The sequence below is a fragment of the Lissotriton helveticus genome, chromosome 3_1, assembly GCF_964261635.1.
Source record: "Lissotriton helveticus chromosome 3_1, aLisHel1.1, whole genome shotgun sequence".
Classification (NCBI taxonomy): domain Eukaryota; kingdom Metazoa; phylum Chordata; class Amphibia; order Caudata; family Salamandridae; genus Lissotriton; species Lissotriton helveticus.
In genome coordinates, this window is record NC_136061.1 from 1927246255 (window position 1) to 1927266085 (window position 19831).

Sequence of the window (19831 nt, forward strand, 5' to 3'; positions counted from 1 at the left end):
AAGAATAACACGAAAATAGCACAAGTTTTCGTGATGCACTGCTGCATCAATATTCTCACAAGAAAAGTAGAAGCATTGAGACGAGCAGTGGTCCAGAACGTGTTTTCATAAGGTGAGGCTCATTTCCATTTACCTCTGTTCACTTCAATGCTCTAACTTCTTACTTTAAGCATGTGAATCAATGATAGATACTGTGCTGGAGAAGGAAAGGTTACCTCTAACTTTGGCTCTCCAGCATTAGCATCTTTCATAAATTTACGAGGCTCCTGCTTGATCGATAATATACTGTGACAAGCTAGTAATCTGGTAGTTGGAAGCCTCTGTAAGGGGAAGATTTGTGTGCCCTTTCAGCAGATTTGCTGAATTTCAGGTCACAAGTTATGTGGATGGGCTGTATGTAGTCTATTTCAGTGTTGTTGCGTGTAGCAGTATGTAAATTGATTACCACGGGTTCCTAGTCTGGTGATTCATTTAAGCTTGTGTCGTGTATTTCTATAGGTTCTGAATCGATCCCCCTATTCCTGACCCTATTCTGGTTAAACTACCTAGCTAGTTAACTAACAGTCAGCCCATGAGGCAAGAAATCCCCCATGATGCAGATACCGTTATCTGACGCAGTCACACTACGGCACAGGAACGTGTTATCTGATTAGGTCATAACGCTTGAGATCTAATTAGACAAGCGACATTCCTCCAGCCCCTGATAAGGCATACGACGTTCTCATAACAAATCAAACCTATGACAACCTGGAAAATCCGTGCGGCCATTGTTTTGATTTCACAGAGAACTTTTGCAAAAGAATGTGCTAACGAGCAAGTCGTATGACATCTTTATTGACGTACCTATGTCCATCCTTACGTCAATCTCGGCACCTTTAAGGTATAAATATTGCCGACCTTGCCCTATGCAGACACACGCGTGGTGACAAGACGGAGCAGCCATACTTGCCGAAGCCGAGAGCAGAAGCAGACCCCGCAGGCAGCAGCCCCGCCTTCCTGACGCGCTGAGAGACGCGCTGCTATCTCAAGCCGAGAGACCCAGCACCGGCGCTTCTGGGCAGCCCTCGCAGGCAGCCTGGAATATCGAGAGCAGAGAAAGAGATACCATTCCTCATTCATCCTAAATTCCAGGTACAGAACTGAATAACCCCTCCTAGAGAATTCTTTAGTTATTCACTTGGCAAAAACAAACTTAACTTAAACTGTAACTTTCTATTCCCGCCCACGCATTAGACTTAGGTCAGGTACACGGGGTAGGCGTATTTAGAAACACCAGTTGAGTACGTTTAGTCAAATGTATATGTGTATGTAAATATATTTTAATCATTTTAAACATCATATGGCTCAGAAACCATATCAATGTTTTTACAGTATTATTTTATACTATTGCTTCTAATGTATGCACTTTACTTAACTATAAGTATTGCAATAATATCGATCCATTTCTCTTGTACGAGAAAAGAGACTGATCAATAAATAACATCTTTTATTGAACACGCCCGTCTCTTCCTTTTCTCTACATTCTGATGAGACTAAGAATGCACGTACTGACTGAGTAAAATAATTGCCTTGTGCTCACACGACTCATGAGATTGACTCTTGATTAGGGGAGAGCAAAGTTGTCATGTTCTATGGTTGTCAGAAACTAAATCCCTTCTTGTCTAATCAGGGGAGTTAATTCCTTCCTTGAACATTCGAGAAAGTTTCTAGCGAACTCTGAGCTTAGCTGGCAAACCCAAAAATTAAGTCTAGTATCGACAGTAGTAGACCTAGTTAACGTCTGGTCTAGGCCTTTACTGCTGTAGGTACTATTCCAATGCGCAGAGCCTATTGGGAAAATAGGAGCTACACTACATGGCGCCCAACGCGTTTGGAAAGGGCGATAAAACTAACGTAAGACATTTAGAGTAACTCAGTCGTGCTTTCTCACTCAGACCCCTTTTCCCAAATACTCCAAAGACGTCTGGAGTGGGTGAAAGGTTATTATATCCTCCAAAACCTCGCAGGAGGGAACTCCTATGTATGGTTCTTGGTCTAGTCAACGTTGAAGGATAAAACAGTTCCAGAATATTGTGCATCTAATCTCTGTTTCCATAAGAAACCTGATCTGCAAACAAACATAATACCATCCTGTCTGTAAAATGGCAGAGAGTGATGATGAAAGAGAGGCAATTAGATTAGCTACTGAAATAGCAGATGCTGATGCTACCATGCAAACAGCAGACCCGGATATAATACTCATCCAGGTCGCCAAAAGGAGATCTATAACCTTAAAACTTATAGAAAATGGACTGACACCTAGAGGTGGCACAGTCATATTCGTAATTGAGGCACACGAATATCGGCAGACAGAGGTATACTATACATGGATACATTTTCCAGCAGCAAATGCTGTAACAAAGTACTTCCACTATTACAAAGTAGAGGAACCTCCTGAAACGTACACTCCTTTCGAGGAGGTGGAAGTACCACTCAAATTCCAAGAGCATTTGCTCTTATTTGATGGCGCCCTAAAACATAACAATCACATTACAAGGCTCGGTCCTTTAGGAAGACCAGGAGCAACGTGGCCGGTCCTAGCCGGATACACACCACATCCAGACATCGAAAGAATGCCTGCAGCAGAGCTGTTAATACAGCTAAAACAACTACTAAAAATTCATAGACAATTAGTTCAGTATGTAATGCGGACTTCAACAATTCAGCCAGCGATTAAACTACCACAGCTGACCCCTCACCAGGGGAACACAAATAAAATTACACCACAGAACATCCAATCCTGCCTAGGTAAAGTTCCAGCTAAACGGGAACAAATACCATTCTGGTTGGCACAGAAAATTACCCAAATAGAGGCGGTGTTTCCTGACACCACCCCATTAGAAAAACACAGGATTCTGACTATATGTCTCCCAATGGGAATCGCACCACACATTGAGGACTGTGACACTTGGGGTACAGTCTTTGCTTCCATCTATACAAAAACGCACGGTGTTCCATCCATTTCGGTGATACCAGATGTGCTAAAACAAATTCAAGATGAATACGGTCCAGAACCTGCTTTAACTCTTGGTATGAAATTACTGAAAGACTTCAAGCAGGTCTCGGCTATATTATTAGCCAACATAAAAGGTGAAGCAGCAAACGTGGCGATCCGCCAGAGGTTAAAAGAGACAGATATAGCAGACCAACCAGCTGAAATTGCCAGAATCATAGAAAAATCCTATGAAGAACTAGGCAGAGATAGTCTAGGTGGAATACCAGTAAAACCGCAACTGACTACAAGTCCAGAAAAAATGTTTTTTAATAATAATAATAATTCACCAAAAAAGAACTGGGATGGGAACAAACAATCCAATCCTAAAGAAAAGAAATTCCAGTCCAGAGGAAGGTCTCCTAGGCGAAGAGAGAAATCTCCAAACCCGAGACAAAGGTCACCCCAGAGTGAACCCTCTGGGAATAGATATAACCTTAGAAATAGGGATAATATTAAAAAACCTGATAGATATCAAGACATTGATACACGTCCCTCTCAATCTTTTCAGAATTCCTCGCAGAAATCGGAAAGAAGAGGACGATCAGAAGAGCACGCCAAGTCCAAAGACAAGGAACCTGCTCAACTGAAAAAGAAATCACAATTTCCAAAAAAGAAGGTAGCCAGTATCAAGGTAGTTAACAATGCCGAGAATACTGAGGACACAACTGAAAAACGGAGAGTGGGCTCAGACAATGCTAGACAGCGCAGCAGAGGTGAGCATAGCTCGCAAAGTCCTTATGAATCATCTGGAGACAGTGGACACGAATGAATACCTTCAAGTGGAAACTGCAGATACCAGAGTTAGCAAGCCCCACAAAATATACGAGATAACATTACGTATAGAGGGAGATAAGACTAGGAAAATAAGGGGACTATTTTGGGATAACCTCTCCAAGGGTTATGACATCCTTCTAGCTGAAAAAGACTGGCCACCAGAGTTTGTCAGGGAGTGCCCTCATGGCGAAGAAGTAATTATGCCTGCCTTCTCGAATCAAATGACTATTCATAAAAAATATACACTTGCTAGAAAGTGGGCAGTGGCCTTAGCACCTGCTTTATATAAAAATCATGTAGGATGGGATGAGGATTCTCCTCCTCACAAAATCCAGTTAAAATCACAACCAACTGCACAAAGGCAGTACCCAATTAAGCAAGAAGCTAAAAAACAAGTAAATGAAATACTAGATCAGCTAGAATACCAGGGGGTGATTGAAACTTGCACCTCACAAATGAACAATCCTTTGTTTCCGGTCTCCAAACCAGACAATTCATATCGCCTAGTTTTGGATTACCGACACCTTAACACATGTTGCAAATCTTTTGCAGTGCAAAACTCACACAGTGCTGCACTAATGAATAACATAGTGCGCAAAAAATACAAAACAACCTTGGACATCTCCAATGGATTCTTTTGTCAAAACATAGCACCAGAGAGCAGATATTTAACAGCTTTCTCAGTAAATGGCACTCAAAAACAATTCTGTCGGTTAGCCCAGGGGTACAAGAACAGCCCGGGGGTATTCTCAGCGAGAGTAACAGAATTACTACAACTATATGATGATGAAGCATTATCTTATGTCGATGACATTTACTTAACAGATGATGACTTGGAGACTCACTTGAAAAGAGTGAACACCATAATACTTGGTTTCGCTGCAGAGGGTTACAAATTCAACTTCAAAAAGTCCAGAATTGCCCATCTGACGGTCCTATTCTTAGGATATGAGCTATCAAGTGAAGGTAAAAGCCTGGCAGACAATTTCCTAGAGAAATGTGCCGTTATCCAAGCTCCTAAAACACTAAAAAACCTACAGTCAATTTTAGGCTTCCTAAATTTCGGAAGAACATACATTGCAAATTACGCAGAAAGGGTGAAACCCCTTTACGATCTAATTAAACCAGACTTTAAAAGATCCAGTTGGACTCAAACACACACAGAAATTTTGAGATCCTTACAAACAGACATGCTAATTAAGACAAAATTAGAAACCCGTGATAATACACGCAACCTTGTGATCCGAGTCATCCCAGGGAGATGCGGATTCACATACCTGACCTCTAATGAGGGAGAAAAGGTACCAATTGCATTCAAATCACACTTGTACACAAAAGCTGAACAGAGATTCAGCAACAAAGGAAAAATTGTTCAAGCAGTTCAAACCGCAATAGCTAGAGAAAAAGACATAGCTGACGGTAGACATATCACAGTCAGAACAGCTGAATCAGCCTTTGAGGCATTAACAACACCGTGTAATTTACCATCAACAACATTGGATCCAGAATGGATACAATGGGTGAATTCAATTACAACGGACAAAGTATACTACTACTTTGATCCAGAACTAGAAGAATTAAAAAATCTAAAATATGAAAAGACGTATCCTCTGCCAATCGACATTCTGCCTCTACGACATTACGCCTGTGTAATCTATACAGACGGACATGCTCAACCCTCCGTTTGGGGAGAACATGCATACAATCCCACATGTGAGATCACAAAAGAAGTGTGGCGCGGAGGTAAACTAAGACCTCTATTAACAAAATCACACTCAGTAGAAACTAATTCAGAACTACAAACTGAAATAATAGCTTTGAAAATGGCGCTAGATAATGCGGATCGCGAATTCCCGACACTTATAGTGTCAGATTCATATTTCTGCGTCAAAGCATATAACAAGGATTTGCAGACATGGATTCAGAACGGTTACAAAGATGACACAGATGCACCAATAAAGCAGAGACTTCTCTGGGAACAAGTAGCTCTTTTGAAAAAAGAACTACCAAAGACTCACGTGACTCACTCACTGAGTCATCAGCGTGATGGCGTTCACGTTGTAGGGAATTCATTGGCTGAAACAGCCGCAGCGGCAGCCAGTAAACCGGCTCCCGTAGATCGAAAAAAGCGTACATTAAAATACATTGACGGTGAAACATTGCTGGCGGTGAAAACGTCATTAAAAGGCGACTGCTCAGCGTTACCGATCAACTATCCACTCAATTATACATACATAATCGATGCAAACTCCGTCCCTTTTGCTCGAATCCCTGGAGTGGGGGATAGAGTGATTCCAAACATGGACAGGAGACACTTGTTAATCGCAGACGCACACATGGGCGAGGGTCTCAGACACCTTAAATTAAAAGATTCTCTGGAAGAATTACAATCACGGTACTGGTGGCCAGGCATGAGCCTGCACTACACCATGTTTGTAAAAAACTGCCCAAACTGCAACAGAGATCGCAGTGGGGAGAGAAGCAGTTTAATACCTCGTCGTATCAAGGCAGATAATATTACCAACAAAAAGAATGGCTTGCGATTAACATACACAGGCTAGTTCCACTTATAATGTAGATCCACAGCACTCGGCTGACGTCCGGACTGTTATACAAGATTTGCGAGTCTAAATGGCATATACGCTAAGAGCATGCTACGTTCGACCATTTTTTTTCACTCAGGCAATCCAGCCGGGGGGGGGAAAGAATGGCCAAATGAGCACAGCCCAGCGGGAATCTTCTCACTTCCTTCCTGAGGGTATGGGATGGTGTAAAGAAAAAACCAAGGCAGAAAGCAATCTATAATGGAAAGGACATTAGGTTCGGGAGCTGGGTGGGTCAAACATCTAATAAGTGTCCAACGTAGTCTAAATAACTTGCCAAGAAATTCTCTGAAGGGATTCAGTCCGTACGAATTATTATTCGGAACTAGGATGTTGATCTCTGACCTTGATAGTCAGACTTCAGTGGTAATAGAAAAAACCTTTGATGTCAAAGACCGTTTGGCTATTTTGCAGGACTTAAACAAAACAAGAAAAGACCTGAGCAACATACAGTTGAAACAACAGCCAACAACCACTGAAGAATCACCACCTGTCCCAGCAAGACCTGTCTGGATTCCAAAAGTCGGGGATCTAGTCAGGGAGAAGATCGCGGTAAAGAAGGAATTTGGGCCTTCTTACAGAAAAGCAGTTCCTGTCTTGTCTGTCAACGGGACAAGATCAGTTGTACTACCGCCACTTGCTGGAAAAAAGGAGAACCGAGTTGTATCCATCGACCTGGTAAAACCACAACATGTGGCCGATAACAAACAGTAGGCCAAGTGGACTCCCAATAAGTAGCAGAACACCAAGGTTTGCTACCAGTACAGAGGTCCTAACAAAGAGGCTCATCACATTCGAAACGCCTAAAGAAGAACAACAAGGACTATGCAACAATGCAATAGAACTCAGACCTCTGAAAACCCAAATAAAGACATTTAGCAGAGACACACCAATCTACAATGAAGTTCCAAGTGAAAATGCAAGAAACAAAAATCCTGAACCAATTGGAACAATTGACAGAACTGCATCTGGTTACTTCATCAACTTCGATGATTCCTCTGAAGGTTTCAGCGAACAAAAGACACAGCCATCATCAAAATCCTTTAAAGACAAAGCTAAGGAACTTTTGAAACAACTGAAAGAAACATATCTGGTTACTCCATGGATTGAATTTTGGGTGGGTTTTGGTGCATTTATCCTCATACTTTGGCTCATCATGGTATTTACCTTGGGACGCTTCATTGAGGGAAAATATGCTAAAATGGACACAGCAAGTCAGAACATCAACTTGGTCCTCAAACCACACACATCTTCACACGTCGAGAAACGAGAACTTTCTTCAGAACTTTCTTCAGCCAACTTCACAGCAATTCCAATACCTGGTGGGGTAGCCTGGGACAACACTGACTATGAAATTTATGGTCCGGTCGAGATCCTGAAATATCCACACCAAATCAAGATCTCCTTGAGTGACTTTGCAAAACCAAACTCATTTGCTGATGATTGGGACTTTGAAAGTATAAACAATATGATGTCTGACTTAGTAATGTCTGCTAAATTTACAAAACATGATTATTTGCAAGGTTCTACAAATTATGATAGTATGTATTGCTATAACCATTATGGTAACCATTTCTTGCATAAATCTGCACAACCTAGAAATGTTTTAAATTATAATCAATGGGAACATTGTGCTACACCTCCAAAAGGGAGCTCTAGAACCGTTTATGACAAATATTCATATTTTTCAGGTTTTAACATAACTAATGCTGAAACATTTTATTACAAATTGTCAAACAAGACAGGGATGAAAACCATGATAACCAACACAAAATTGATATATTCAGATTCATTCTTTGAAAAAATGAATACATTTGGATTTGATTATTGGGACAAAAATGTTGATTTGAAAAGTGTTTGGGGTACAAAAGAATGGCAAGTACAGGGTATAGAAGCTTTGTTTAGAGCCTGCATGATCCCAGAACAAATGATATTTTTAAATGACACTGTTCAACAAACCACCTGTCTTGGCTTAGCCAAAATCAAAGATTTAAATAACCTGTCTATTCCAAAGCCAACAATGTTTAGCAATAACTCTGATACAGATGAAGAAATAGACATAAGCCATATACTTAACCAAAACAGAACACATCCTGATTGGAAACAATGGTTGATCTGGCCCACAGATACAAATAACTGTCAAGATAGATTCCTGAATAAAACACAGGGTTTCAAAATGACCAGGCCAGACCCTAGATATCCTCAAAGACATCACCCAGGGATAATAACAACCTACAGTGTGGGCAAATTATGCCTTCAATGGCTACAAACTTCCACACTGCCTGAAATTAAGCAACACCTAACTTTACTTACTGATGGTGCTGACTTGCGTGATTTCATACTGGGACCACGCAAACAGCGTCAAAAGCGTTTCATAGCAGCCTCTGTATATGCAGCATACAATGAGGCCTGGAAGGTTACTCAAATTGAAACAGCAGAGAGAATACGTGAAATTGATCGTATTAATTTGGAAAAATCACTTTCTGTAGTGGACAATGGGTTAATGACTCTGTCCTCCAGAATATTTTCATTGGACAGCATTGTGTCTTCAGCAATCGATATATTATCGCAAGACTTACTGTTATTACAACATGGTCAGTCACAATTGCGCTCTATTGTACAGCTTGGCTGGACGTTACAAAATCTGCGTTCAGGCTATGTGCCTTGGCGTTTAATCAACACAACGTCACTATTCCAAATCTTTAACCTTACTGATAGACAAATCGGTATGGCGCAGAAGGGTGCTGATTATACAATCTTGAGCATTGAAAAACTAGAAAGATTACCAATGACAATGTCAGAACGACCTGTCAGTGAATGGATAATCCACGGAATCATAAATATTCCAATCTCAACCTTCAGGTTTCAATACTGCCAAAAATATATACAGGCTGGCATGTACGAGAAATTGGGAAAGGGGTACCTTAAAACAACTTGGAACCTGCCCTATTCACATGCATGTGTCAGTAACAAAGGACAGAAAGTGTTTCTTAGTGGCAACAATTGTGCTATGTCACTAAGCGGCACGCTTCTGTGTAACGGTATTAGTTTGCACGGAGCCTGTGAAGGGAATTCATACAACCTTTCATGTCACCAGCAAGGCGCACCTGCAACTGAAATAGAACCATTCTTTCAAAGACTCTATAATGGGAGTTACATTCTTATTGTAGACCGCAGATGTTGTAGTCTTATGCCCGGGACTCCTTATCTCGTCACCACGACGGCGAAGGTCAAGTGCTGTGGACGTTCTTTGTTCCCCAGCTCCTTACCAGACAGGGAGGCAAGGGCATGGCCCGGTTTGAAAATTACTTCTATTCGAATAGACACTTTAAGCAGAATGAAAACAGTGCTTCTTCAGACGCCTACAAGGCTCACGTCATCTAAAGAAACGTATGATCTACAAGTCGCAAGGACGACTGCAGAGATACATACATTATTATCAACTAATTCCCCCGTACATTTCGCGGAAATCCTGAGCGAAATCTTAAATATTTCTGATACCACTGGGGTCTCAAAGGTATTTAAGACAGTATTTTCGATGGCATTAACACCATTCAAAGCCATACTGGGTATTTTTCCAGATTTCGTCCATTCGATTTTTGGCGGACTTCCCCTGATCCTGGGACTAATTGCAGGAATCCTATTCCTAGTCCTTATTTTTCGTTATGGCAACCCATGTCACAGATCAAACTCTCGCGACAATGGAAGATACGATCCTAGCCATTGGATACCGGGACCGGATATCAAAAATCCTGGGACTCTCCCGGCTTAGAGACCTAAACATGACTTGGTTTCTATCATTTCGACCAATGTGGCAAAGGTGTGTTTTACCTGTACTAAGGTGTCTGCTATGCGGAGAAGAATGCGTGTTAGACACCTGTCTGACGCTACAATCGGATGCGCCGGTGGATGCAGATACACTGTTGGTTCCTACCAAGGTTCACGCACTGTGCTGCCCTCAAAGGCTGCCAATCCTGATGACGGCATTCCTGGAATCTTCACCACTACGATTGAAGAGTAGTGAAGTTCAAGATGAAAGCAGCATCGAACAGGTACGACCTTCTGTCAGCAATGCAAATCAGAATGTCAATGGAGACAATCATGCGCACGAATGCATGGTTACACCTATTTCCGACTTAGTGGAACTTTCCCATGAAGCTGTTGACAGTTTTTTCGAAAGCCTGAATGATATGATGTTCTCTCCGGAACAGAAATAGAGACTTTTGAGTAAACTCGCACACGGCGTTCCCTGAATTCGGCCTTCAACCTTTAAAAATAAAGTCACATGAACAATTACAATCCAGTTCACGGACAGCAACTTTTTTCAGCAAGCCCTTAAAATATTTTTCTATATATTTTTTCCCCGGGACATTGATCTTCTGCTTAAAGTAAGAAACTATTCCTAGAGAACTAAGATTTCTATTTTTAGATACTTTATAGACTTTATATAGACTTTAGCTGCCCGCTGGTATGTTCACAAATATTTTATTATGTGATGAAATGGTCTCGACCTTCCTTTCTGTATAGCTATATTAAGAGCCATTTCATGTGTATTTCTCATATACCAAAAAGCAATAATGCATTACAATGCGTGTTTACTTTTGCATTTAATTCATAGCTTAAGTGCGTACAATATATATGACTGCAATTTTTCAGTATATTTGAAAATTTCGAAATGCATTTATGTATTTTGGGGTGGTAAGGTATACACTATACTCTATAGTATGTTGTACTATGTTATACTATGCATAGATTAGTAGATATGACCATAGTTAGCGTGGAGTGGGTGTCGTGTATTTCTATAGGTTCTGAATCGATCCCCCTATTCCTGACCCTATTCTGGTTAAACTACCTAGCTAGTTAACTAACAGTCAGCCCATGAGGCAAGAAATCCCCCATGATGCAGATACCGTTATCTGACGCAGTCACACTACGGCACAGGAACGTGTTATCTGATTAGGTCATAACGCTTGAGATCTAATTAGACAAGCGACATTCCTCCAGCCCCTGATAAGGCATACGACGTTCTCATAACAAATCAAACCTATGACAACCTGGAAAATCCGTGCGGCCATTGTTTTGATTTCACAGAGAACTTTTGCAAAAGAATGTGCTAACGAGCAAGTCGTATGACATCTTTATTGACGTACCTATGTCCATCCTTACGTCAATCTCGGCACCTTTAAGGTATAAATATTGCCGACCTTGCCCTATGCAGACACACGCGTGGTGACAAGACGGAGCAGCCATACTTGCCGAAGCCGAGAGCAGAAGCAGACCCCGCAGGCAGCAGCCCCGCCTTCCTGACGCGCTGAGAGACGCGCTGCTATCTCAAGCCGAGAGACCCAGCACCGGCGCTTCTGGGCAGCCCTCGCAGGCAGCCTGGAATATCGAGAGCAGAGAAAGAGATACCATTCCTCATTCATCCTAAATTCCAGGTACAGAACTGAATAACCCCTCCTAGAGAATTCTTTAGTTATTCACTTGGCAAAAACAAACTTAACTTAAACTGTAACTTTCTATTCCCGCCCACGCATTAGACTTAGGTCAGGTACACGGGGTAGGCGTATTTAGAAACACCAGTTGAGTACGTTTAGTCAAATGTATATGTGTATGTAAATATATTTTAATCATTTTAAACATCATATGGCTCAGAAACCATATCAATGTTTTTACAGTATTATTTTATACTATTGCTTCTAATGTATGCACTTTACTTAACTATAAGTATTGCAATAATATCGATCCATTTCTCTTGTACGAGAAAAGAGACTGATCAATAAATAACATCTTTTATTGAACACGCCCGTCTCTTCCTTTTCTCTACATTCTGATGAGACTAAGAATGCACGTACTGACTGAGTAAAATAATTGCCTTGTGCTCACACGACTCATGAGATTGACTCTTGATTAGGGGAGAGCAAAGTTGTCATGTTCTATGGTTGTCAGAAACTAAATCCCTTCTTGTCTAATCAGGGGAGTTAATTCCTTCCTTGAACATTCGAGAAAGTTTCTAGCGAACTCTGAGCTTAGCTGGCAAACCCAAAAATTAAGTCTAGTATCGACAGTAGTAGACCTAGTTAACGTCTGGTCTAGGCCTTTACTGCTGTAGGTACTATTCCAATGCGCAGAGCCTATTGGGAAAATAGGAGCTACACTACACTTGTGAATCTATGAAAGATAACAATGCTGGAGAACCCAGGTTACTGGTAAGTAGCCCTTTTTGATGAGTGTAGGCGTACTAACAATTTCCTCACTTAGTTTGACTTTTAGTTTTTTGTTGTTTTTCTTTTTATTGGGAAGGGTTAAAGACTATTCCTTCTACATTGCCAATGTTAAGGTTTAACCCAACTGTCTTACAAAAGCTTCTTTTAAAAAAAACAAAAAACTTGTATTTGGTTAGGCATGAAAAAGAGACATACTTTTCCCCTGTAAAGTCTTCCAGGATCTTACACAAAAGTGGAGTATTTCACTATTTATGAATTAAGTGGATATTCTCATGACATGATGTACGAGTAGAATAACATTCAATAACTCTTAAGCTCTTTCTGGTTTTGCTTTGATTAAAGCTATATTGGCTGTGCTTCCTTGATTCCATTGAGATCCTCTAGGTGATTGTGTGTTGACAGGAATCCTCCTCTCCTGCATGCTTGGATCTCTCTGTGGTCTGTCCTGTCCTTCGTTATTGCATAAAGCTCTGCTATTGTGGTAGTTCTACATTGAGATTCTTTGTGGAATACCAACATGATAATTTTCTGTTGGTTGCGGGTTCTGTTGGTAGGGTGGGCCACTTGCACAAAGACAGTCAGAAATGGAGGTGCGGCCAGTTCCTATCTCCTGTTTTTATTCATTTGGGTTTGGTTCTTGCTGTCCCTTGTCTTGCGAGCTTGTTTGACCCGACTGCCACTAACTTGAATTCTCCTTCCCTGTAGTTAAGGAGACCTCTCAGTAATTGTTAAGACTGTAGTACTGACTTGGAGGTCCTTTGATGCCACGTATTCCTGAGTATACTTGTAATACTCTTGGCCTTTTTGAAGAGTCCGTTGTTCCCTAGCCACTCAGGCTGCCCTTTTTTCAGTGGGTGGGCTGCGGGAGAAGGTCATATTCTTCTATCTAATCTTTGACCTGTCCTTTATTTTTTCTAGCAGTTTTAGACAGCAATACAAATGTTCTGCTTTCTGTTAAGGCTTTAGGTGTGGTTCCAGAGGTTCTGTCACAGACACAGAACAATCACTGTAGTATTCTATAATGTGGGTGTTACTTGTTCAAAATGACATAATCCTACACCATCATCAGATGTGGATGCCTTGTAATATTTCCGTGAGTCTCTTGGAAAAGGGACTGGTTGAACAGTAAGTGCAAGTTACTCACTGTATCGCCTTTTGTAAGGGGGATATGCAGATTTGGATTATGTGTTTTGGTTTCAGATTTTCGCATGTTTTGTACCGGGTAAAATTACCTGTTTCAAGGTCTGTCAGCCTCTACATCCCATGAACACTGAGGATGGAAAATGTATGACTATTGTGTGTTACTTGTACTAATTTTGATGTTTGTCATATAACAACTCTGTTTTGATGGCAGGTTATTTGTGCAACAATTGCTTTTGGAATGGGTATTGACAAGCCCGATGTGCGCTACGTCATCCATGCATCACTGCCTAAGTCTGTAGAGGGCTACTACCAGGAGTCAGGCCGCGCCGGGCGAGATGGCGAGATGTCACAGTGTCTGCTCTTCTATACCTACCACGATGTCACTCGGCTGAGACGTCTGATCGCGAGTGAGTGAACGAGGATTTCAGGTGATGAGGCTTCAGAGTCTCAGTGAAGTGGGCTGCACGGCCAAAGCCTGAGGGGGATGGAGGCTTTAGAGACCCAAGTATATGAGCTAGAGTGTCTGAAGAGGGGCTTGCAACATGTCACTCAAAGTATTAGCAACCCTGGTGATGCACTGAAGGTATGAGCAGGTCCTCCAAGAAGGAACTACAAGCCTCCCAGGAGGGCTCTGCAGGTTACAGACCACAGGAGATAGGATTACAGTCTCTCAGTTGTAAGAGGACGTGTGCAGATCCTCATAGGAATTGAGCTGTGCTGGGTCGATGTGTCTGCTCATTAGTTGTACCACCATAGCTTGGTTGAGGTATCCGATCACGAGTGTTCATTTGTCAGAAGATCCTATAACAAAGCTGCAGTGCCACAGGTTAGGGGCTGTAAAGATTGAATGTTGGTAGAGCAGGGTGAAGAGCTGCAGTACCTGGGTCTCAGAGGAGGGAACTACAAAGCCAGAGCATCAGGGTAGTGGTGTGCAAGACTAGTGGCTAGTGATATGATATTGTTGATCCAGAGTGGATGAGACTGCAGAAAGTATACATAAGAATAGGGGACTGCAGTCATAGGGCTAAAACCTCATAAGTTCTTCCAGAGCCACAGAAGAGGAGGCTGCCAATTAGGGATGGGTTATTAACGTTATGGAAAACACTGCTGTATTTGGATCTCAATGAAGATTGCGGCAGAGCTTCAAAGCTGGAACTGCAGCAGTGTCTTGCTAGGTTTCTGTAGAGCTACAGCAGGCTTCTCATACGAGTAGCTTGTGAGCTATTGGTATAATGGTATAACAGGGGGCGGGCACTGTCACTGTTTAAGAAGCTGCAGCTGTAGAGGGGTCTCCACTGCCCGCCCGAGCTCTGTCATCGCGACCTGGTACATCCTGCCAGCTTCTCCGCCCTGCACCCGACCGCTGGTTAGATGCCCCTCAGCGGAGACCCGACCCTCGGGCAATTGACACCAGCGACCTCTTGTCACCTCATGCCTGTCCTTTATATTCCTACATTTCTATGTCTTTTCCATCTATACTCTCATCGCATCATGCATGTCCCTTTATTTGTCCTTACTCCTTCCTTCCTTCATCTGTTCCCTTGCCTCCTACCCGTGGGACCCCGCCCCTTCTCCCCGTGTCCGCTCTCATCTGCCCCTTTTGCACTTCCCTCCTATCCACATGCCATTTACGTCATACAACATTGCGCGAAATATCACATGTTGCACAATCAATGTAACTATATGGTGACCAACAAACTTTGTTACGGGAAGGTTACAAGTATGAACGCTAGAAATGGGAAGGTTAAGATATCACACACAGCTCTGCAGGCAGCGTTGCTTTCTTTCACATTAAGTGCCACGAAATGAATGACGTCAGTGATAATGATCTTCATCACGTCTGTATTGCAAACTGAGAGCGAGCAGTGAGTGTGGTGTCACTGTACTTCTATCGTCCTCTCTTCACTTCAGTGTACTTTTAAGTATTTTTTCGAATAGGGGCCAGTGTTGTGGCTGCTTAATATTTAAGCGCATTTTTGCAGAGGATATATTCAGACAATGTTTTTATAATTCATATAATTTTATAATAGAATTCATTAATATCATATAATTGTATAATACGTCGTATAACATTTGCCTAGTAAAACATCTTCACGAAAACAAACTTACAATAGCTGCATTCTAATTAAATTTGCATTGAATGTGCATCGTGAGAACTGTGAAAAGCAAGGGTTGACCAGATGCATTTTCTGTAAGAATCTGCGGCCTGCCAGCAGCAGGCATTTAATAAATGTTCCTCATTTTAGTGCTGGATCATTTTCCGCACACTCTGAACTCCAGCTGCAAGAACATTAATTTAATGCTGCTAGTGATGGCCTCCGTAATCCAATGTTTGCACACGGGTTTGGGTAAGGTAAGGTAGGGTAGGTTGTTCCAGTAATGCAGAAGCAATCTTGTTGGCATAACGATGCATTGCAGAGCTTGCAAAGAAAGCCAGAACCCATATACAAGCGTTGTTGCCCAGCACTGCGTTGGCACAACTGCTTCAATAAGCAGAACTCAAGTTCAAGTTCAAAAGACCTTTATTCGAATTTCTTAAAATTCATAAAAGTACCGATCATAACAACAACAAACCATTTTGATATATGTACATAATAATAAATAAATATGACATTAAATTCCATACAGTGACAATACAATACATTTCATATCATTATACTACATTTACATTATGACTCAGTTAAAACTGAATACTATATTCAGGGATTTTCCATCGTTTTGCGTGCTCGTATGGCCGATCTTAAGAAAGTGCTGGTGCGAAATGTTAATTCATCACTGTCCAGAGCAACCAACATACTATATGATTCTTTAAGAGTCAATGGTCTGGTTTTTTTAAAGTACGGAGTTAAAAACCATTTAATAAATTTAAGATAAAATTTACAAAAAAATAAAAAGTGCAAATCATCCTGTATACTCACACCATCACAAGGACAAAAAGTGAAATCAGCACTGTGACAATACCCCAATGGAAAAGACAACAGATATTTTACAGTGCCTGCCCTTAGGCGAAACAATAATGATCGCTCCCAGCTAGTCATGGGCAGGGAGAGGTAGGGCGGCAGGGTTTGACTACACAATCCATTTCCTATATATTTCATAATGCTCGATTTTTGTGATTCACTTCTTAGCCTTTCACTATTGTAAAGTGCATATAGTGCGTTTTTCACCTCAACTTTATCCTTTGATTCTATTATCGTGGGATCGGTGAACAAAGTGCCTCTGTCAACTTCATTAAGTGATTTAAAAACTTCAGAGAGCCATGGGATCTTCATTCCGTGGTCACAACTCAAACAATCCTTTATAATATTTTGTGTAAGAGCAGCAGCCTCATTCCTCCAGATTCTGATCCAGAAAAGTGCAGGTCTTGCTCTAATAAAATCACTTATGTGTGGGAGATTTAATTCTCTGTGACAAATAAAATTAGGTGAGGAGATCGGTACACCCAACACTTTTCTGCAAAAGCGATTTTCCTCCCTTTGGATACAAAGGCTGTTTCCCGATCCCCATACCTCTGCTCCATACGTGGCAACAGGTGAGCACTGTAATTTAAAAATCTTTAAAATAGCCCTAGTGGCACCTATTTTCTTTGGGCGGGGGAGACTCAGAACAGAGTTGTTGGCTTTCGAGAACTTGCACGTGGCGTGGGCCAAATGCCCACTCCACGAGCCGTTCGCAGCGAAAACCAACCCTAGATAAGGAAATTTAGGAACAGATTCCAATTTATCTGTACCTAACTGTATGGTATTGAGTTTCCTTTTGCCTGGGCCACAGGACATAATAAAAGATTTTTTTAAATTTACCCTCAAATCCAGGTCCTCCATAAACTTAACAAAACTATGTACAAGCAGGCGAAGAGCATTAGGAGTGCGGGCCATAAGCACCGCATCGTCTGCATATAGGAGCACTGGGAGTGGTTTCCCTAAAATTACTGGGACATCTGTAGTGACTTTTTTCAGACAGGTGGATATGCCATTAATATAAATAATGAACAACAGGGGTGCTAAAACGCACCCCTGTCTCACCCCCCTCCCTATGTCAATGGCTCCTGATACCTCTCCACCCATCCCAATACGTACCCGTGCTTTCAGGTCAGTATGGAGATAGGCCAAAAAACTTACAAGAGTATCATCAAGACCGTTGGTTAAGAGAATGGACCAAAGCTTCGATCTGTTCACAAGATCGAAGGCGGATAAAAGATCCATAAACGCAAGATAGGTGGGGGAGGAGCGGGCAACACTATATTTGTCAATTATCAATTTTAAGTTTAAGCATTGCTCCACTGTTCCTACCCCACTCCGGAACCCCATCTGACAAGGGTCTAAAAAGTCAGTGTCAGTTGCCCATTCCAGTACTCTATGATAAATTATACGACCCAACACTTTTAAAGTATTGTCCAAAAGGGAGATAGGGCGATAATTCGCAGGGTCAGACCTGTCTCCCTTTTTATAGATCGGAACAATATTGCTGGTTGCCCATGTGGTCGGCATGGCTGTTTTAGGGAGACTATTAAAAATGTTAAGAAGTATGGGTGTCCACAAGTCAGCGTCATATTTAATAATATCAATGGGAAGACCATCGGGTCCGGGCGCCTTATTTCCCAGACTCTCTTTTATAGCTGTTTTAACTTCATGATCTAGAATTAATAAGCCACCTGATTGTCCAAAAGTGAGAGGATACTCCTCTACGGGGGCTGCATAAATTCTAGAAAAATGGGTCTCCCATGCTGCGCTTGTTATATTACAACTGATTTGGGTAAGCTTCTTTCCCATTTCCCTTGTTTTTCTGACAGCGGACCAAAATGGGCCACTGCCGCCCAAATTTGCACTAGTTACCAGAGAGTCCCACTGTTTGGAAAGTAAATTGGCCTTCCGTTCAGATATTTTAGCTTTATAATTTTTCCTGGCTAATTGAACGGTAGCTTTACACCTTGGTTTTGCGAGGAGAGCCATTCTTAATTCTCTATTTGCCAAGGAGCATGGTGAATCAAACCACCTTGGTTCTTTACCTTCCTTGGGTAATGGGACTGACAAAAGAGTTTTAATAGTTGAGCACAAAACTTCAAAATCAGCAATTAGTTTGTCATAATTGTCACTTAGAGACAAACAAGAATCAATCAAATGTGAATGTGACGTTTGTACACTGTCTAAAATAGCCCCACAATCCACACCCCTCCATTTTAGCCGAAGACCATCGATTGACGGAGTAATGTCCCTTGCACCATTTAGATTCGTAAAAATCGGACTTGGAGCAAGATCCAAAATTACAACCAATGGGTTATGATCACTAAGGTGTGTTTGTACCACAGCAGTTTTTACTATACAATCTGTTAGCAGTGGTGACGTAAATACATAATCAATAGTAGAGCTACTGTCCCTACCAATGAACGTTGGAGCATAAGGAGAATCAGGGTTATGCCTTATTCTCAAAGCGTCAGTTAGGTCAAATTCGGTTAGTAAATCGGACAATTCCGAACCCCTGCGCTCCGCTGGATCAGAATAGGTCTGATTGTCAGATCCAACACTCTCTAATAATTTTGCATTAAAATCTCCCCCTATTAAAATACCTGACTTATTGTCTACTGAAAGGGAACATTCCAATTTACTTAAAACCTTGGATAGTGCCAAGAAGTTCTTATTCGGTACGTGATAAAAATCATTATTGTAAAAGTTAATTAAATAAACAGTGGTCTTTGACTTCAACTTGTATTCAAGAATCTGGATATTGAAATTGACAGGACTCTCGTTCTGCAGGTTTCTAATTGTACCGCCTGCAAGAATCTTAATCCCAACAAAGAGGCCACCCACTGCGCGGCCAAAACTCGGTTTAAGTGAAGTTGGGCAGAAACAGTGATAGCCCTCTATATACAAATTTCCAACAGCCCATGTTTCTTGGAACATAAGAATATCCACATCATTAATTACCTCAATCCATGCAGGGTCCAATAACTTAGATTCCAGTCCTGCAACATTCCAGCTTAAAATTGATAGACCATGAGTATTACAACATTTACCAGGTCTTGCCCCAGTACTCCCTGCTTCCTTAAAAATCGT

General features: G+C 41.5%; 1 protein-coding gene across 3 annotated transcripts in view; it reads left to right on the top strand.

Annotated features, from left to right (window-relative positions):
- BLM (BLM RecQ like helicase) overlaps positions 1-19831 on the top strand; it is a 526815-nt gene that overhangs the window by 374902 nt on the left and 132082 nt on the right. For all 3 annotated transcript variants that reach the window (XM_078682948.1, XM_078682946.1, XM_078682947.1), the window contains one exon: positions 13993-14188. In XM_078682948.1, the coding sequence (XP_078539074.1) occupies positions 13993-14188 (196 nt within the window). The remainder of the gene's footprint in view (positions 1-13992; positions 14189-19831) is intronic.